Source organism: Dromiciops gliroides, chromosome 2 (genome assembly GCF_019393635.1).
Source record: "Dromiciops gliroides isolate mDroGli1 chromosome 2, mDroGli1.pri, whole genome shotgun sequence".
Lineage (NCBI taxonomy): Eukaryota > Metazoa > Chordata > Mammalia > Microbiotheria > Microbiotheriidae > Dromiciops > Dromiciops gliroides.
In genome coordinates, this window is record NC_057862.1 from 518671047 (window position 1) to 518692574 (window position 21528).

The 21528-nt window shown below is 40.5% G+C and overlaps 1 protein-coding gene across 1 annotated transcript in view; it reads right to left on the minus strand.

Moving 5' to 3' along the window:
- The window catches only part of BLK (BLK proto-oncogene, Src family tyrosine kinase), a 53901-nt gene that overhangs the window by 10295 nt on the left and 22078 nt on the right, over positions 1-21528 (minus strand). Inside the window, exons 5-10 of the mRNA XM_043985370.1 lie at positions 21131-21229; positions 19501-19604; positions 17893-18039; positions 14865-15017; positions 12874-13053; positions 11538-11614 (exon numbers count right to left, since the gene is read on the minus strand). Coding sequence (XP_043841305.1) covers positions 11538-11614; positions 12874-13053; positions 14865-15017; positions 17893-18039; positions 19501-19604; positions 21131-21229 — 760 coding nt within the window. The remainder of the gene's footprint in view (positions 1-11537; positions 11615-12873; positions 13054-14864; positions 15018-17892; positions 18040-19500; positions 19605-21130; positions 21230-21528) is intronic.

Sequence of the window (21528 nt, forward strand, 5' to 3'; positions counted from 1 at the left end):
AGCATCTGAGGTTGGATTTGAACTCAGGTCTTCTTGAATCCAGGGCCTGTGCTCTTTCCACTTCACCACCTAGCTGCCCCCAATCAAATAATCTTTTTTTTTTTTGGCAGGGGCAATGAGGGTTAAGTGACTTGCCCAGGGTCACACGGCTAGTAAGTGTTAAGTGTCTGAGGCCAGATTTGAACTCAGGTACTCCTGACTCCAGGGCCCATGCTTTATCCATTGTGCCACCTAGCTGCCCCTCAAATAATCTTTTAAAGGCATAGATATGATTTTTTAAAACCCTCTGTAGCTCTTTATGACATGGCCCCATCCTAACTTTCTAGTCTTCTTATACCTTCCTCTTCCCTATATCCCACCCCAAGCCCTCCAGCATATACTCTGCAATCCAATGACAATGGCCTCCTCTCTTGTTATTCCTTGCAAAAGACATTCCAGTACCTCATACATAGTAGGTGCTTAATAAATGTTTGTTGACTGACTCTGTCTCAAGATGCTGGGCATTTTCACTGGAAATTCCTCAAGCGTGGAGTACTCTCCCTTCTGACTTCCTTGTGTGAATTGAGTGAACCACACTGACTCCATCTTGTGACTCAATTCTGGATCTAGCTCAGTTCCTTTTCTATTCAGTTATGAGCATAGTACAATTCCTGTCTTGTGTGAAAATGTTATTCAGTTATGGGAATTTTGAGAAAATTTTATTGCATTGTTTGAACCTAGCCTGCATAGCTAGGAAACTGGCTCATCTCTACCTGCTCCTTAAAGATTCTCAGCTAAGGGCCTAGGTTATGCTGACCAGAAATGCAGTCAGATCCAAGGACAGATGCAAAGAGTTTTGTCACAGTAAAAAATCTCAAGTAACCTATATTGACTTAAACAAAAACTGGCTCTGTACTGGCTAATCAGTTATTGTTTCCATGTTCTTTTGATTGAATACAGACATTTAGGGGGAGTGGAACACCTCATTTTCTGATTATGGGGAATTGCACTTATTTGCTCTCTCCCACCCAATTTGGAAAGTCCCTAATCTTTCTTCCAATTAGGAATTAGATTAGCTAATATTATATCCTGGGTTTTTTTCCTTTTAATTAATTGGTCTTGTTTGGTTCATCTTTTTCCCCATATAAATATTTTATTATTGAACAGTTACATTTAAAGATAGTTTTCAACATTTGTTTTTATAAGATATCTTGTTTCAAATTTTTCTCCCTCCCTGCCCTCCCTCCCCGCCTACCCAAGACAGCAAGTAATCTGATATAGATTATATATGTACAATCACAATAAACATATTTCTGCATTAGTCATTGTGGGGACCAATTTTTAATTGGGGAGTGTTAGCTAAGCTGCTCGACGCAGTATTGGGGCAAAGAAGAAGACCGGCAGCCTCCCTCAAAACAGAACAGGATTTGTTTTAACAAGAACAAACTTAAAAAAAAACAACACAAAAAACACAAACAGGATCAGTAGGATCAAGGGAAAGGAAATAATGGGGAAAGGGAAATTATACAACCTCAAAAGATACCACTGCCCAGGAATCAGCTGAGAATACGCAGCAGACCTCCTGTCACTCCAACGTCTAGCTAGAATGCCCAATTCTCCTCCCCCAATCCCAGAAACCCCCACACAGCCCCAGCCAATGGGGTGGTTGCTCCGACAGTCACATGACTGCCCTCACTAGGCTTCCAATCATTATAATTTTGCCAGGCCCATGTAGGTGTTGGCGAGTGGTGATGACTTGAGGTGCCAGCGGCATGGCAAAGGCTACAACCAGTGGGTGGGGCACCATGCGGTTTGCGGAGCCCCAGGCCAGTGCACACTGAGGCATAAAAACCTCAAATAACAATTAATTATTTACATTATGTAATGAGAGAAGAATTAGAGCAAAAAGGAAAAACCTCAAAAAAGAAAAAAACCAACAAAAACAATAGAAATAGTATACAGTTCAATCTGCATCCAGATTCAACAGTTCTTTTTTTTTTTTTCTTCTGGATTTGGAGAGCATTTTCCATCATGAGTCCTTTGGAACTATCATTTCCAATTCCTTGCCACCACAAAAAGAGCAGCTATAAATATTTTTGTACATATGGGTCCCTGTCCCCCTTCTATGGTCTCTTTGGGAAAAAGTCCTAATAGTGGTATTGCTGAGTCAGTTCATTGTTTTTAATGCATAAAAATCTCTCTATCCCTGTCTTTGGAGTCTATTGCCAATGCTGAAGAGGCCTGGTCTCAATTTGTTATGGAACCAGCATGCATTGCTTAATAAACTGATATGCTCAGAAGCTTAAACCTTTGTTTTCTCAGTCATCAAACACCTATCACACTAAGCTTCCTTTGAGTCCTTGATAAAAACTCACTTCCTACAAGAAAGCCTTTCCTGATTCCCCTTATTGCTAGAGCCTTCTTCCATCTATTGATTTTATCCAATTTCTCCTTTACATATACCTGTATATAATTGTTTGCATATTCTCTTCTTGAGATATTATCTTTTTTTCTTTTCTTTTATCTTCAGCACTTAGTATGGTGAAGAATAAAATGGGTAGGAGAGACATCAAGGACTTTTTCAAGAATTTGGGCAGTGAAAGGGAAGAGAGAAGTAAAATTTTAGCTAAAAGGAATAGGAGGGTCAAAGACAGGCTCCCCCCCCCCTTTTTAAGAACTGGGAAAGACTGACCATATTTTTAGGCAAAAAGGAATGAACCAGTGATTGAGAGATTGAAGATATGTGGGAGAGAGAGGATGGCTGCTGGATGGGACAGGAATGATGGACAGAGGTAGAGGAATCAATGAAATATTTCTCTTCCTCTCCTCGCTCTGAGACAGAAAGAAGGCAAAGATAAACATTTGGAGTGTGGAGGTGAACACATTAAAGCTGTTTCTTTCTCATCTTTCATCTACTCTTCTCTTTCCCTGCCCAAATTCTTGAAAAAGCACTTGAATTTTTTTGCTACCCATTTGTCTCTGCTATCCATTTTACTCTTCAATCCTTTGCAATCTAGGGACTCATTTAACCACAGGGCACTTTCCCAATGTCTGAGATGTCTCTACCCCACTATATTTGGGGTGTGTTTTTTCTGGCTACTAGAACAACTATTTTTATAGAAAAATATGTTTTGAGTTTCAGGAAGCTGACTTAGAAACTTGGTTATCCTAACAAAAAGTTTTATCTAAATTGAGGGTTGCCCATAGATCAGGTGTCTTACCTCAATTTATTTATACTATTTAGAAGGATATCTTTTTCCAGTTTAAAATATAAATTATACCACTCAGTAATTAATAAAAAACTTTACCTCTTTTAGTTTTCATTTCCTTTAAAATGATTTCTCCAGAATTGAAACAATACTTTGAAGGGGGCAGCTAGGTGGCGAAGTGGATAGAGCACCGGCCCTGGAGTCAGGAGTACCTGAGTTCAAATCCGACCTCAGACACTTAACACTTACTAGCTGTGTGACCCTGGGCAAGTCACTTAACCCCCATTGCCTCACTAAAACAAAACAAAACAAAAAACGAAACAATACTTTGGTCAAATTAAAATCATTATGACCGATTTAAAAATTTATATTATTTGAAGCAGTGCTAAGGGTCAATACTTTGACAGAAAAGATTTTAGAAGTTTTTTTTTCTCCTTTCAGGATCTGGAGAAAGGGAAGCTATAAGAAGGCAAAAGGAGGTGAGAGATCAGAACCACAGGCAGAAGCAGCCACCACAAAGAAAGGCATCAGGACTCTAGGATCCAGGTAAGAGGAATGGAGATGATAGAAAAGAAGCTGTGTTGTTGACACTCCCACATCCCCTTCCTACCCTTTTCCCCCTGCACCTTAAGCCTTAATGATAGGATCAAACCTTTTCCTTTTGTCTAGAGGGGAATCATGTGTTTTGTTTTGAATCTTCTTTGTTTATAATTTTTAGTTTGTCCTCATACATAATGGTAATTATCAGTAGGGGTTGTACTTATTGAAAATACTGTTGGTGTGATGACAAAGAATTGGAAATTGAGGGGATGCCCATCAATCAGGGAATGACTGAACAAGTTGTAGTATATGAATGTAATGGAATACTATTGTGCTATAAGAAATGATGAGCAGGCAGATTTCAGAAAAATCTAGAAAGACTTAAGTGGACCGATGCTGAGTGAAGTGAGCAGAACCAGAACATTGTACATAGTAATAGCAACACTGTATGATGATCAGCTGTGATAGACGTTGCTTTTCTCAGCTATACAATGATCTAAGACAATCCCAAAGGACTCATGATGGGAAATGTCCTCTACATCCAGAAAAAGGACTGTGGAATCCGAATCTTTTTACTTTTTCTTTTGTTTGTTTTTTTCTTTCTTGAGGTTTTCCCCTTTTGTTTTGATTCTTCTTTCATAACATGACTAATGTGGAAATAGTTTTAACGTGATTGTACATATATAACCTATATCAGATTGCTTGCTGTCTTGGGGAGGGGGAGGCAAAGGAGAGAGGGAGAAAACTTTGGAACTCAAAATCTTCTAAAAATGAATGTTGAAAACTATCTTTACATGTAACTGGAAAAAAAATACTATTAAGGAAAAAAATACTATTGGGAAAAGCAACTAAGTAGGAAATATTCTCAGACAAGAGGAAGAGATAGAGGTAGATAAGGAGTTTTGCTAGAAATACTGTTTTGTTTTGTTTTTTTACTCAATCAACAAGTATTTATTAAGTGCTTATGTGTCAGGCCCCATCCTAGGTCCCTGGGGATACCAACACAAAATTTTAATAGTCCCTGACATCCTCAAAGAGCTTCCATTCTCCCAGGGGATACAACATGAGAAGCATTGTGGTACATTGACAAGAGCATTGGATGTGGGGTCAGAGGACCCTGGTTCACATCTTGTCTCCATTAATTACAATCTGTGTGACCTTTGGCAAGAGACAAAATCTCTCTGGGCTTTGGTGCAATGGACTAAATGACCTCTAAGGTCCTTTTCACTCCGAAAGCTATGATTTTGTGTACACATAAAAGTAAATATGAAGCAATTTGGAGAGTGGACAATGAATATCAGGGAGAGATTGTAGATTTAGAGTCAGCAAGAACTTTAGAGGCTACCAAACACAACCCCTTAATTTTTACAGCTGGGGAAAGTGAATCACACATTATATAGTTTTTTATTCAGTATTTTATCTCCCCCAATTACATGTAAAAACAATTTTCAACATTAATTTTTAAAACTGAGTTCCAAATTCTCTCCCTTTTTTCCCCAACCCCCCTCTTACATGTGTATTGTAATGACTTGCCCAGGGTCACACAAAAAGATAAAGAGAACCAGAGATTACAGGGGACTACTTCCCAAGGTGGAAAAGGAGCATCCACCTGGGTAGTGACATAAGAGTAAGACAAGGAACAAATAAGAATGATTAAACAACCCTGAATAGCACATTATATTCCTTCATACTGCTACATTTTTATAAAAGTAATCTTTACTACAAAGTGACATCTATTTTTATATGAAAAGTATAGTTATACGGTTTCTTTCCCCAACATCAATTTTAGATGGCCACTTACATTTTTCCAAATGGTTTTGCCAAAATTTTGGTCTCAGAGAATAGAGGATAAAATATAATACAGAGGCAAGAGACTATGAGTATAGAATATTGTACACACCTCTCATAAGCTTGTTGGTTTCATAATTGTTACTCTGTTAAAAGAAAGGGTTTAAGCACCTAGCATAGTGCATGGCACATAGTAGGTTTGTAATAAATGTTTGTTGACTTTTTTTTTGGTGAGGCAATTGGGGTTAAGTGACTTCCCCAGGGTCACACAGCTAGTAAGTGTCAAGTGTTTGAAGTCGGATTTGAACTCAGGTCCTCCTGACTCCAGGGCCAGTGCTCTAGCCAATGAGTCACCTAGCTTCCCCAGTTTGTTTACTTGTGTGTGTGTGTGTGTGTGTGTGTGTTGGGGGGAGAGAGAGAGAGAGAGAGAGAGAGAGAGAGAGAGAGAGAGAGGCAATTGGGGTTGTGACTTGCCCAGGGTCACACAACTAGCAAGTGTTAAGTGTCTGAGGCCGGATTTGAACTCAGGTCCTCCTGAATCCAGGGCTGGTGCTCTATCCACTGCACCATCTAGCTGCCCCAAAATAAACTTCAATTTTTTTTTTTTTGGTGGGGCAATGAGGGTTAAGTGACTTGCCTAAGGTTACACAGCTAGTAAGTGTCAAGTGTCTGAGGCCAGATTTGAACTCAGGTCCTCCTGAATACAGGGCCAGTGCTTTACCCAGTACACCACCTAGCTGCCCCCCAGTTTGTTCACTTTTGATAGAGAAATTACTGTTAGAGAAAACAAGAGGCATCAATTAAACTTTTTAAAACAGAGATATGGCCATTTCATTCATAGTCCTGATAAATAAATATCATTTTAAAAGCTATATAATGTAAACACAATTGAGAAATAAGACTATTCCTGTGGGAAAAGCCATCTTATAATTAATAATGCCAAGAATTCAGTACCAACTCTGTACTTCAATGAGCAAGCAAAATAATAGTTCAGGTTTTTCTATGTACATCTCTTTGGAACTTAATGGTTTCACCTCCCTCCTCCTTCCCCCATCCTTCCCTCCAAATATGCCATCTGCGGCTCTTTCAGGAGAGAAAGAAGAAGAATGAAAATACAAGAGGAGAGGAGAGGGAGAGGGAGGGAGGAAGAGAGAGAGAGAGAGAGAGAGAGAGAGAGAGAGAGAGAGAGAGAGAGAGAGAAACAGAAAGAGAGAAGGAGGGAGAAGCAGAGGGAGAGAGGGAAGGAGGAAGAAAGAGGGAGAGGGAGGGAGAAGAAGGGAGAGGAAGAGAAAGAGAGAAAGATAGGGAGGGGAGAGAGAAAGAGGGGTGGAGAGAAGGAGAGAGGGAAAGAGCACAAAAGAGAGGGGGGAAGAAGGGTGGAAAGGGAGGGAGGGGAGAGAGAGAGAGAACATGGAAGACAAAGGTGGGAGAATTCTTAGTAGTTAAGGGGAAGGATGAAAACCAGAGTGGCACTTTTTCTGCTCTGTCTACCAAACTTCCAAAAGTGGGGCCACAAAATCTGCTTGTTCTTGTCCTTACATCTTTTGACTACAGAGTAAAATCATGGCCTTCAAGATAAAAAAAAGTCAAGCAATTTGGAGCCTGGCCCTAGGGAAAGAAAGTACCTCCATATTGAGAGCTTCTTGATTAATCGTATTTAGCAGAGGGGATAGTGAACTGGCCTTGAAGGCAGGGAGACATGGGGTCGTCGTGCTTCAAAAACCTAGTGGTGGTGTAATCTTTGGCAAAGTCTTATTTTCTCAGTTTTCTAGACCAGGGCTTCTTAAACTTTTTCCACTTGTGACCCCTTTTAACCAGAGAAATTTTTACATGACCCTGGGCATATAGGTGTATAAAATAAGTACACATAACCTTTTACTGTTGGCAAATTTTCACATTGCTATGTGACCCCACATAGGCCTATATGGGGTCACATAACAATGTGGGGGTCACAAAAATTTGGCAGTAAATGTTTGATTTGTATACTTATTTTATATACCAACATACCTGTGGTCTTGTAAAAATTTCTCAGGTGAAAAGGAGTCACAAGTGGGAAAAGTTTAAGAAGCCCTGGTATAGAGAAGGTGCTTCCCAAGGTGCTCACTACATCAGTAGAGGCGATTTCTTCCCCGGGAGTTCCCTACACTAATGAAATCACAGATTCAGTCCTTATCCACTAATTTTGCTACCCAGGCGCTGCCTTAATTATTTCTAAAGGAATACAAGTGTTATCAGCACTCTTAAAACTGCAGCACTTTGGAGGACAAATCCCCGCTCAAGCGTACACTAATTGTTATGGTGGTTAGGTTCCCTTAGAGAATTTTAAGGAGATAAGACTGGTAATTTTTTTTTTTTTTTGCAAATTTATCTTATGTGCCCTATTAGTGTATAAGTTTCTTGAGGGTAGAAACTGTCATTTATCATTTTCTCTCCTTCATCCCTGAGCATAGAATCTTGACCATAGTAGGTCTTGCCAATTAATATTTGTTGTATTGATCTGGGTCATATCTTGAGAACAGAGCTGTAGGGGATGCCTAAATTTGTTGAGTGGGATCATCCAGAGAAATCAATAAAGAAAATTTTTAAATAGAGGTAGGAGGAGGGTATAATTCCACAGAAATGAGTGAAAAAAAAGGTTTCAAAGAGATGATGGTCAGTAGTATCAGATGCTATGGAGAGATTAAAAAGGATGAGGATAGTGAAAAAAAACCATTGAATCTGACAATTAGGTGGTGACCTTTGTGATAATGGTGGTCATCTGGGAGATAATTTAATCCCATTATTTTACTGATAAGGAAACTGAGGTTTAGAGGGAGAATGTTACTTGTTCAACTTTACACAGGTGGCTAAAAATCTCTAAATTGTGCTCCTGCTCTTATATTATCTTTTAATTTAGTGTTTTAGATTGCATTAGATGACCTTTGGAGTGCTTTTCAACTCTCACAATCTTAGTTTTTCTTTCTATTTCACATAGGAAATTATTTATTAGAGAAACTGAGGGAGGCAAAAAAGCAGTGAGTAATGTCACCACCAAACCTATTGCAGTAATAGACCAGAATTAGAATCTTTGGTCATGACCACTGGTGCATATTTTACCTCCATTCAATAACTTTTTTGGAGATTAAAAAAAAGTTTCCTGTCCAATTATTTTATTCATTCATTTGACAACTACAGTGACCACCACATGTATTGAACCCTATGCATACAACCACATCCTGGTCTTGAATGTGAATGCATTTTCATGCTTTTTGCCTCTAGGGTGGCCCCACAATTTTCCAAGAGATAGAGTTTGGTTTAGACAAGCTTGACCCTAGTATTAATTATCAGCTCTAACTACTCTGTGTTATGTGCTCACTTGAGTGGAAAAAAAGAGAAGACATGACATCAGTTCCTGTCCTGATACTAATAAGAGATAATATTCCATTCCATGAAACTGGGGGTGTGTGGGGGGGTCATGTGCTAAATCGGGGGTGTGGGGAGATGAAAGGGGGCTGGTTTCCCTTCCGTAAACAGATTGTGGCTGTGTTTTTGTGTGTATCACAGGCTGGCCACAGACCAAATATCCACACTTCATGACTCTCAGTCACAGGGAAGGAATTTGGACTGTCAATCTTTCTTTGAGTCCCCATTTAATAGGCCCCATAAAATGCTTTCCTCTCCTAATCTGACTCTCTTCCCCTCCCTGGGATGGGTAAATTCTTGTTGTGTCATTGTTTGTCCTTCGTTCTCAAAGGGGTGATGTCATGACTTGCTGTGAACTGGATTTAAGTGAGGGAGGGTAAATTCTAAATAAGACTCCAAAGAACATTAAGTTCTGTCTCCATTGGCTTTGGTATTACAATGCCCAGGGAAAAGTGAGCTTGATCTCTTCAAATTATATAAAGATATCTAAAGCTGGATTTTTTTCTGTCTGAGGACAGAGTCTGAATGTTTCATGGCTGTTGAAATTCATTCCTGCTCAAAAGTTTTGAGGATGCTCAACACTGAATCACCATTGGGGTTCTTGGAAATTGAATGACTTTTTTATTTTAGGAACTATCATAAGATAGTGGCATAATGGAGATGTCTGGCCTCTGCTACAGAAAGAGCCAAGTTCACATTTGACACATGCTGGTTGTGTAATTCTGGGAAAGTAACATCGCTTCTCAGTTCCCCAGGCAGTCTCTGAGACTATGTATTGCAGAACAGGTTGCTGACCTGTTCTGGTAGAAGGAGTTGGGTTTTTGTTTTGGTTTTTTCCCCTGGGAACTCTCTATACCAAGGAAATCAGAGTCCTAATACAGCACTTATCTTATGGAGAGGTACATGGATGGTGGGAACTGAGGGAGGCATATTGCCATTGAAGAACTTCCTGGTAGACAATGGCTAAAGATATTATCAGAAAGATTTATGACTGGAAAAAGAGGTGAACAAAGAAGGGAGAAGGTTACTGAGAAAAGAAGGTAGGTGACAAAGTTGGGAGAAGAAAGATGATAAATGGATATCTTGTATGTTGGAATGAGTATCCATGCATGTCCAGAAGATATTGAGTAGACCAACCCTTCTCTGGAGGGTTACAGGGGTACAAGGACAGTAATCACACAGAGTAAGAGGGTTGTAGGTGCCTTGTGGGATACTGGTGGAAAGAATGACTGCCTTGATTAGATTACAGATCCCTTAAAGAAGAATTACTTTATGTAGAAGCTATTTAACCCTATAGGTTTAGTGCTCAGTTCCAACCATGTTATTTTTCTAATCGAGAAGATGCTGTGGCTCCCCATTTCCTTTAGACTAAAATAAAATCTCTTTTGTTGGGCATTTAAATCTCTTCACAATCTGACTCCAGCTGATCCTTCCAAACTGATTAAAATTATTCCATAATCAATAAATACTCATTAAACACCTATGTGTCAAGTGCATGCTAAGATCTGAAGACAGAGGCAAAAATGAAATAGTCTCTGACTTCAAGGAGAATGTACCTTAGAAAGGAGACAACATGTACATAAATAAGTGTATACAAAATGTATTCAAGAAAAATACAAGCTAATGGTGTAGGGCACTAGTAGTTGGAGGGAGCAAAAAAGGCTTTGTGTAGGAGGAAGTGGTATTTGAACAATTTTGAAAAAAATAACGGATTCTGAACGATCTATTCCAAATAGAACACAAAGTTCTATAGCACAAAATCAGAGACAAGATAATAAACAAAAAATAAAAATAATAAACAAGTTGGTTTTACTCACCCTCAGGTGCTGTTTCTTGTATGTGAAATTGAATTTTCTTCCTCTGGCCCTGCCTGGAATTGTCTCCCTTTACTTCAAGAACCCCTAAATCCCTTTATGGTTTCTTTAGATGTTACTATCCCACCTCTCATCAATTTACTGCATATTTATTGTGTCTATCTTGTTTATTTCCTTATATGTGATCCCCCTGGTAAAATATAAGCTCTTTGAAGGTAGAAATTATTTCCTATTTGTTTTTTTACTCTTACTACCTAGTCCAGTTCCTGATACATAGTAGACTATTAATAAAGACTTGTTGATAGGTTGATACCCATCAGCATTTACTTCAAGAAAATAATGCCAGTATAGGCACGCTTGTTCATTGATACGGTTCTCTCCAATCCTTAAGATATGTGGTCCAATGCCCTTTCTACTGAAACAATGTGAATCTTTGAACTCTCAGATTTTGTCTCCACTGATGGCCATGTAACATAATGGATTCAGCAATGAATGTAATTAGGGGTCCTTAGTAAAGGATTATTTACCCTTTCTGAGGTGAAGATCAAACAAGAGGATGTGCTATATAACCTGTATCAAATAGCTTACCACTTTAGGGAGGGCCAGAAAAGCGGGGGAGAAAAATTTGGAACTCAATTTAACAAAATATGAATGTTAAAAATGATTTTACATGTAATGGGAAAAAATGAAATACTACTTTTTAAAATGAGTGGATATGTGTTAAAGTATTCTGAGAATGGTAAGTATTAAGCAAATGACAGATGGGATCACTGTTGTTGTGACTGGTTATCCCTGGCTCACACACCTGGGCCATTATGTCAATCAGTCTTGATAATGGCAGTTTGCAACCTTCTTCTGTCTTTAGGAAATCCAATAAGCACCCTAATAAGAAAGAAATTAAAGCATTGTTTCAGAAAAATGACCTGGCACCTGCTCTAATCAACTTTGCTCAACTAGATTCTCCCAGAGCAAGCTGCTCCTGGAAGGAAACCAACCAAATAAACTCTTCCAGGCCATTCAAGGCAAAGAGAGAGTAATTTAAGTGATAACCTATGTAGCCTTCCAACATATGTAACAGGCCCTGCAAGTATATTTTATGTCCACTTTGCTTCTTTCTCTTCAGATTTGTTTAGAAGCAATCTGGATGCATGAAATAAGTTTTAAAATAAATCCCTTTGTTAGTCTTCTTTCCTTGTTCAGGTTCCCCATATCTGGATCATTCTGTTCTAAGGGTCTGGTGCTTTAGAATAGAATCCATGTCATGCCAATGTCTCATGAGGAATAGTGGGGAAAATAGTGTCCCTGCAGCATGGGTACAATGGAGACAAGAATGCTCTTTTCTTCTCTCTTTCTTCCCTTCTCCCATCTGTTCTACCCTTCTCCCCTCCCTTCCTCTTTCTTCCCATCTCCTCTCCCCTATCCCATCTCTCCCTTTCCCTTCCCAATCTTGCTTATTTCCTCTTTTCTCTCCCCATTTCTCTCTTTCCTTCTTCTTTCTTTCCCCCCATTCCCTATCCTCTTACCCCCTCTATCCCCCTTTCCCATCTTCATCCCTCCTTTTCTTCCCCCTCTTTCTCTTCATTCTTATCCCTTCTTCCATGTTTTTCTTCTTCCCCCTTTCTCTCCTTTTCCTTTTCCTCTCTACTCTTCCCCCATACTCTCTTTCCCTTCTCTTTCTCTATTTTTCACCCCCTTTCCTCTTCTTTTCTTTCCACTCCTGGCCTCACCTTCTCTCATTCTCTCTTCTCCCCTTTCCTTCCCTCATTTTCTTCTTCCTTTTCCTTTTCCATCCCTTTCCTTCTTCTCCTCCTCTTCTCTCCTCTCTTCTATCTTCTTTTCTCCCTGTGAGGACCAATAGGCTATAAAGCTTGTCTTCCTAAACTCATGGGAAGAGCAGCCTTCACAAGTAGTACTTACTCCTTCCCTCTCTGCCCCTTTCATCCTGTAGAGAGACCATAGATCGATGACTTGCTTTTACTCACAGTTCAGGCTTTGTCTCAGAGATCTGCCTAGCAAGCTCTCAATCAATACTCAGTGAAGGGCACTGAATCTAAGCTCTTACTAGCCTGCACCCTCCATTTTTATACCACCCCCAGCCCTTTCCCACCCCCAGCCTCAATCACATAGTTAAGCCTTGTCACCTTTGGCCATGTACTCTGTGACAATATAGATGGGTTCCTGGGTTACCACTGCATAGAGACGGACCAGTTTGTCATGCTGGAGGGTTTTCATCAGATTGGCTTCAGCAAGGAAGGCCTCAGGAGACATGCTGCCCTCCTTCAGGGTCTTGATGGCCACCTTTATGTTGTTCTTATAATAACCTGTGCCAAGGAGAGGATCAAGGAGTCCATCAAGGATACAGATGTTCTACCTGGAAGCAAGTCCCTCTCCCCACAAGGCAAGATGAGGTAGTGGAAACAGCACTTGGATAGGAATCAGAAGACTTGGTTTCTAATCCTAATTTTGTCACTTACTATCCCCATTTTACATATAAGTAAATTGAGATTCAGAAAGTTAATTATTTGAAAGTTTCTCATGTGGAAGAGGGATCAGACTTGTTTCATTTGGCCTCAGTTGGCAGAACCAGAGGCAACAGATAGAAGCTGGGAAGAGGGCAAATTTAAGCTCAATGTCAAGAAAAACTCGCTAACGATTAGAGCTGCCCCAAAGGGGAGGCAGTGAACTGCCTCTTAATGGAAATCCTTAGGCAGGGGATAGAAGACTACTTCTTGGTTATGCTGTGGTGCAGATTCTTCTTTGGATATGGGTTGGACTAGAGGGTCCCTGAAGTGTCTTCAAACTCTAAAATTCTATGATTCAGTTCAGACTCAAAGCCAGGAATCCAGAAGAGTTTTTCTATCATTTAATCAACCAGCAACAAGCATTTATTAAGCAATTCATTTATTTGTTCATTCTTTCATCCATTCAGGTCAAATCAATAAGCCCTTGGGGGTGGGTGGGGGGAGGCAATCAAGGTTAAGTGACTTGCCCAGGATCAATCTACACAGCTAGTAAGTATCTGGGGTCATTTGAACTTAGGTATTCAAGTCCTCTATCCACTTCCCCACTTCCTCACCTAGCAGCTCCAATAAACACCTTTTAAGTACCTAATATATGCCAGGCACTATGGAAAATAAAAATAAAGCAAAAAAAGAAAGACAAATTGCAAAGAGAGGGCAGTCTCTTATATTCTAAAGATGGAAGAAAATAAATGAAATTAAAATAAAAACAGGGAGGAGGTTCATTAAGACTTTATCATGGGGGCAGCTTGGTGGCACAGTGGATAAAGCACCGGCCCTGGATTCAGGACTCCCTGAGTTCAAATCCGGCCTCAGACACTTGACACTTAACTAGCTGTGTGACCCTGGGCAAGTCACTTAACCCTCATTGCCCTGAAAAAAAAAAAAAAGACTTTATCAGGGGCCTGTTTTGTACCAAGCACTACTCTAGGTACTAGGGATACAAAGTCACAGAGTCCCTCTCTTCATGGACCCATCCAAAAAGGTTCAGAAAGAAGGCTTCCAAATAATTCAAGAGAGAAAAAGTACCAGCATAAGGATGATCCAGAAAGTTTCAGAAGGAAGGCCTCCAAATAACTTAAGGGAGAAAGTACTAAACCTTGCTATGTCACATCACTTTCCTCTGTATCTCAGCTTCCTTTTCATTGGATGGGGACAAGAAGTCAATCAAAACATTCATTAAGTATTCATGGGACAGCTAGGTGGCACAGTGGATAAAGCACTGGCCCTGGATTCAGGAGGAACTGAGTTCAAATCCGGCCTCAGACACTTGACATTTACTAGCTGTGTGACCCTGGGCAAGTCACTTAACCCCAATTGCCTCACCACCACTGCCCCCCCAAAAAAAAGAAAAGGGGAAAAAAAAGTATTCATTAAGATGGGGATGCAAAAGGAGACAAAAAATAGCCCCTGCCCTCAAGGAGCTTACAATCGAATCTAAGTCCTGCCCTACTTGTCTCAGTGGTGTATTGAGGCCCCAAATAAAGCATGTATAATTGCATTTAGGTATGTGCAAGAGGTTGCCCCCCAGAGAGGCCCCTCCTTCCCTGTCTCTGTTTCATTGCCACGTCCCCATATCACACCCCAGGAGAACCTGAGCAACATATACTTACCCATCCAGACTTCTCCAAACTGTCCAGCACCAAGTTTCCTCACCAGTTTCAGTGAATGCCGGGGCACTTCCCATTCATCCTGGGCCCAGTATGTCTGAGGAGCCAGAATCACACAGGGCATAGTCAGCCTCTGGCATAAACCGTCCCTTTTCTCTGTGTTATAGTAACAAAAAAAGACATGGGTGGGTCATTACTAGGGCAGCAAGTGAACTGTGCCTCTCCCTTCTATTTGGAACATCCTAGTCCCCCCTCCTTGTAGTATTAATCTGCTCATTAACATTCCAGAAAGATACAGAAATGAGAGGTTAGGGAGAACTAGCATTGGCTATGTTCTTTTCTATACTTCTTCTGCTATTATTTGTGCTTTATTTAAATAAAGCACCTAGGGGCGGCTAGGTGGTGCAGTGGATAAAGTACCGGCCCTGGATTCAGGAGTACCTGAGTTCAAATCCGGCCTCAGACACTTGACACTTACTAGCTGTGTGACCCTGGGCAAGTCACTTAACCCCCATTGCCCCGCAAAAAATAAATAAATAAATAAATAAATAAATAAATAAATAAAATAAAGAATAAAGCACTAACACCTTGTCTTTCATCTAGTACATGCTTAACACATACTTTTTTTTTCCTTGCAATTTTATGGATTTAGAAAGTATTCTGGTGAGGAAACCGCCCTCTACTAATGCAGGTAAGCAGCTACATAGTCTGCAACTTCAACTTAAATAGCTGCCCAGGGCACTGAGAGATCAATGACTTGCCTATTTATTGCCAATATGTTCCAGAGATTGGACTTGTACCAAGGTCATTCTGACTCTATCCACTATGCCTCTCTGCCTTAGACCAGCATAAGGTGTGCATTAATCTGCATTCTTCAAGTGCATTTAGATTTAAATTTTGCTCCTTTCAAAGCTGGCATATAGTGAGCCTGTAGGTGGCGGGCTTGGGATTGGTGAAGGCATCATCATTAATTACCATGGGGAAATACTTTGGTGAATTGGTGATTTCCATGGAAATGGAAAATTCTATGCAAACAATATTGTAATAGGATAATCAGCTTAATCTTTAGGTCAGTCTTTATAGGGGGACTTTGCAGGGGTGTTCTGGCATCAGCTCTATTTGGCTCACAAAAGATGATTGTTAAATCTTCAGCATGACGTTTATACCTCAAATCCACAAATGCATCAAATCAAAGCTTGTGTTATTGCTTTGTTGATTGTTTAGACTTAATAAAGTGATGGGGGGAAATGGTAATAATGTCGATTAGATGTCCTGTGCATATTTTTTCTTCTGAAGAGCTACTTGTTAAATATTTACCAGCACACCTCTTACAACTCAGTAATGATGTTATTGTGAAATAAATGGCACATGATCACAGAGGAACTGCAAAAGGCAGTGTGAATAGTAGGTGTAAGGAAGCACTCAGCATATTATCCACAATGATTTCTAAGCAAGAAGGGGTATAAAAGACATCCTGGGTGAAATGTAATGATGTGGGGAGGAGGTGGGCCATTTGGACAGTAACAGTGAGGGATGGGCAGATTGCTAGCCCTAGTTTTGCACTGGTACCCACAAAATATTAAAAGATAGACAACAGGAGTTCTTTACCAGTGTTCATGAACTTTTTTTTGATAATTGTATTTCAATATAATTTGTTTCTTTTGTAATCATATACATTTAAAAATAGTATTCTGGGAAGACATCCATAGGTTTAACCACATTAGGATCTGGTTTTGTTAAGGGAGTCAATAACACAAAAAGTTAAGAATCCCTGACCTCAAGGAAGATATTCATTGCAATGGATAGATCCTCTGTGGAAAAACAAGGAGAAAAACGGGGATGGAGACTGGAGAACCTTTGATGTACATGCACAAGGATAGAAGAGAATATGAATCTATCCAAACATCTAAGTATTGCTTGAGTACAATGTCAAATTGGACAATGCCTATGTTCCTACTAATGCTATATCATTAATGTCATGAACTATAGAAGTATACAGTGTCAGAGCCGGGATGTACCTCAAAGATCATCAAATCCAACTCCACCATGCCCCAAATAATATGATACAACTATAAAAGTACACTAAGGGCCTCCTCCTTCCCAGCCCAGTTCTTTCTTTAAGGACAATATGAATAAATAATGTAATTTTTTGTCTGAAGTCCTTTGGGAATTATTTGAATGAAACACACTTTGTCAGTACCTAATCACATTTCAAGGAGCCTGCCCTGGTCCAAAATCCTTTGTTTCATCCCTATCAAAGGTTCAATTAGTTTCTAATGGGAAACTCTTTAACTCTGGGAAAATGGATTGTGTGGGAGCCACACTTACAATAGGAATATCTTTTGATTAATCTAATCAAGAGCAGTAGCTCTTTCTCTGCCTTTGGTTATCATTGACATAAAAATCTTGGGAAAATTATTTTTCTGGTCACACTGACATTTAAAGTTATTATTCTCTTTAAATAAATAAAAATTCTAACCTAAATTTTGTATCTTTTAAAAATAGTGACTGTAGGGGGAGCTAGGTGGCAAAGTGGATAAAGCACTGGCCTTGAATTCAGGAGGGCCTGAGTTCAAATTCAGCCTCAGACACTTGACACTTAACTAGCTGTGTGACCCTGGGCAAGTCACTTAACCCTCATTGCCCTGCCCCCCCCCAAAAAAAATAGTGACTGTGGATTGTTGCCTTTGTTTCATGATTACTATACAATTGTTAAGTAGGAATGATTGTGACAAATTTTTAGTTAATGGGGATGTGATGGGAAGGGGAACCTTTTAATTTCTCTTTAAGAATTGCTTGGATTTAGATAATATGTTTCTGATAGACTTATACCAAATGAGCAGAGTACATGCAGCTGAGCCAAGAGAGAGGGGAGAGCTACTAAGTGCCAGAACTGGGACTAGAATCCAGTTCTCCTTGTAGCCAGCACAGGGCCCACAGCCACCAATTATAAGCCCAATCTTGTTTAATATATCCTCCTTCATAAGCACAAGCGAGCTCCCTAGAAGCAAATTCAGTGCCCAGCTCTTACTAGAATAATATTGGACCAAATCTTGTATCGAAGGGAAGGTAATCCTGGGAGAGATATAATATCCTCCTTCATCCAGAGACCGGATCTTATAGTGTTTGATCACATCCCCTGCAGAGGTGGTGTCCTTCACAGACAGGGAAAAGGCACCTGGAGAATGAATTAACAAACACACATATGGGATAAATAAGTCATCAACCCAAGGAAATTAAATGTCTAAGCAAATGAAGTGGGATTTGGGTTTCCTTTAAATTATTTAGTGGAATTTTCCAAGTATTTCCCCTGCCTACCTGACCTCTGCCTATAGTTTCATCTATTCCACCAGTTGCTCAAAACTTAGCTCAAGTCAAAACTCTAGCAAGATTTTCCTGTCTGACTATTTACCAAATGTTGATATCTCTATCTTCTGAGAACTTATTCCTAGAGGGGTTATAGATATCAACATTTGGTAAGATCATCTAGTCTAACTTTCTTCTTTTGACAGAGGAGGAAACAGAGGCCCCAAGAGGGCAGATGTCTTACCCAAGGCCACACAACTAGTAGCAGAGCTAGGATTTGAATCCATATTTTAGTGCACTGTCTCCTACTTTTTTTTTTTAGGGCAATGAGGGTTAAGTGACTTGCCCAGGGTCACATAGCTAGTGTGTCAATTGTCTGAGGCCGAATTTGAACTCAGGTCCTCCTGACTCCAGGGCTGGTGCTTTATCCACTGCACCACCTAGCTGCCCCTCTGTCTCTTACTTTTAAAGAGTTGCTCTAGGTATAGTAGACACCCTGAGAGTGTGTGGGCTACTCAAGACATTGTCACAATCAGGCTGCTGGCTAGAAGCAGATTAACAACAATCTTCTGCCTTTTCCCTGTCATCTCCAGCCCAGCTTCTCCTAATCAGAGCCATCTCTACTAGCTTCACTTTTAGCCACATTCACATTCCCTCTTCCCCCTCCTCTTCCCAACTGGATTCTTCCTCTTCCTCTTGAGGGAGAAGGGAATGCAATGCCCTCATCTCTACCTGGCAATGCTTGTGTCAATCAAGAAGCCTCCTTTGTATCATGAACAATGCTAAATACTGGGGCTCAGAAAAAGGCAAAAACATGGTCCCTGACCTCAAGGAGTTTACAATCCAATAAGAGTGTCAATATACAAACAAGTATGTATTCTATATGTTCTGCCAATATATATTGGTACACACACACAGAGAAGTGAAAGATAATTTCAGAGGGCAGGCAAATGGCTTTTGCTCTGGCTCAACCCATTCCCTGCCTTTGCGTGCCTTTAGGTTGACAAATGACATCCAGGATCATGGAGTGCCAAAGCTGTGAGGGATCTTAAAATCACCTAGTTCAACTCCCCTCTTTTTTCAGAGAAGGAAAGGTAAAGAAGTGATTTGAAATCCGGCCTCAGACACTTGACACTTACTAGCTGTGTGACCCTGAGCAAGTCACTTAACCCCAATTGCCTCACCAAAAAAACAAACAAACAAACAAACAAACAAAAAGAAGTGATTTGAGCAAGATCTCACAGTGTTAAGGGCTGAGGCAGGCCTAGGGCCTCTCTCAGTCTCTTGCCTCCCAATGCTGTACTCTTTGCCCAGCCCTGCTCAGAAGGCCTACCTTTGTTTGTTTCACTCTCTCTAATAAGGAATGCACCAGTCTTGTTGACAGGGGCCAGAAGTTTCCTCTCAGCATCTCTCCGGCTAATTGTTTTAAAGAACCACCTGGAAAGAGAAAAGAGGAGTTGGGGGTAGGGAGGACCCAACAAAAGGTAGCACAGTCTTCCAGGGTTCCTGCTAATGATCCCTACTCATTGCCCCTCACACTTCGGTGCTTCTCCCACAGTCATGTCCTATCTACCCAAAGACAAAGGGGGAAAAAAAAGTCAGCCCTCCACAACTCAGGAGTCTATGTAATACTTTCCTGCCTCCTGGAATAATATCAAAACTAAAATATAATTACAGCTTGATTTAAGACAGACATTCCATGTACAGGAACTTTCTCAACTTCGAGGCACATAAAAGCAGGGAATGGGTTGGGCCAGAGCTGTGTGCTTACCCTCTGAGCTCTGAGTGCATAGCTATTTACGTTGGCAGAATATATATGTGGATCTGTGTGTATGCATGTATGTGTGTGCATGTATGTATGTGTATATGTGTGTTGACACTCCTGAAAGATTGTGAGTTCCTTGAGTTGCCTGGGACACTGAGAGGTTAAGTGTTTTCCCAGGGTCACACACCACGAGATGGACTTGAACACAGGTCGTCTCGATTCCAAGCCATGACTATCTAGCACATCACATGTCAGGTATTTGGTAAATGGTTGTTGAACTGAATTAAACCAAACCCTTATTGCCCGGATTTAAAAAGTACTTAATAGATGCTGGTTATTGATCTGACTTCTCCCACATGTGTTCCCTTAACAGTCTAGTATTGGCAATACCAATCCAGTGGGATTTTGACCTAGAAGAGGCTAGATAGAGCTTGAACTCAGATCTTTCTAACTTTAAATCTGTTCCTTTATCTACTACCTCCTACTACTCCAAGGGCAGCTAGGTGGTGCAATGGATGGAGTGCTGGGCCTGGGATGAGGAAGGCCTGAGTTGAGCAAGTCACTTAACCCTCTTTGCTTCATTTCTTCATCTGTGAAATGAGCTGGAGAAGGAAATGGCAAACCATTTTGCCAAGAAAATCCCATATGGGGTCACCAAGAGTTGGACAAAACTGAAAAACATTTTACTCCTTCTCTAGGAAGGGATATGAGTTCCAATTCCATTGAAATGAGTATTCTAATAAGGAGCTATTTTTTTCCCAGGGAAATGAGGGTTAAGTGACTTGTCCAGGGTCACACAGCTAGTAAGTGTCAAGTGTCTGTGGTGAGATTTGAACTCAGGTCTTCCTGAATCCAGGCCAGGTGCTGTATCCACTGTGCCACCTAGCTGCCCAATAAGGAGCTATCTTATGAAGCCCCAGGGAAGCTTCACTATGGCCAGTCTGTACCATAGCCTCTTACCGTAAGTTATGCCCTGAATTTTACAAAATGTATCTCTAGTCAGGAAGTGAGGGGGCAGGGACAATTCTCATTCTCTATGGCTGGGCCGAGCAAGGTAACTTGCTGAAGATTACAGTGAACCACTGTTGCAATCAAGATGGTAAAAGAGAAATCCCAAATCTTCCATCCATCATTCCTCCCCCTCCCCCTCCCCCAAATGTAAGACTGTGCTAGTATTAGTATTAAAAAGTGCACCTACTTTTCAATTTCCAGAGTGTCTACTCGAGCAACAAAGTTGCTAGGGACATAGCCTTCCCTTCCAGTGACAAGTGATTTGGCCAACCACCAGTCTCCATTTCTGAGAGGGGGAAAAAGGAAAAACATAAACATAATAAAAGTCCTACATTGAGGACTTTCCTGCAACAGAGCTCAGAGCATTTTACAAACATGATCTCAACTTTGAGAAACAGTGAGAAATAGAAGAGAAATGACAAACATAGAATCATGAGTTGGCTTTGTATTTCTGATTTACTGAGGGGTGGGATTGACATCCTGACAATTACAAATATATGTTTGGTACTCGTCTTCTCGCCTGTTAATGAGCAACATTCATGGAAAACTTGATCCTTATGGGAGAATGGGACAGAATTGAGGAGG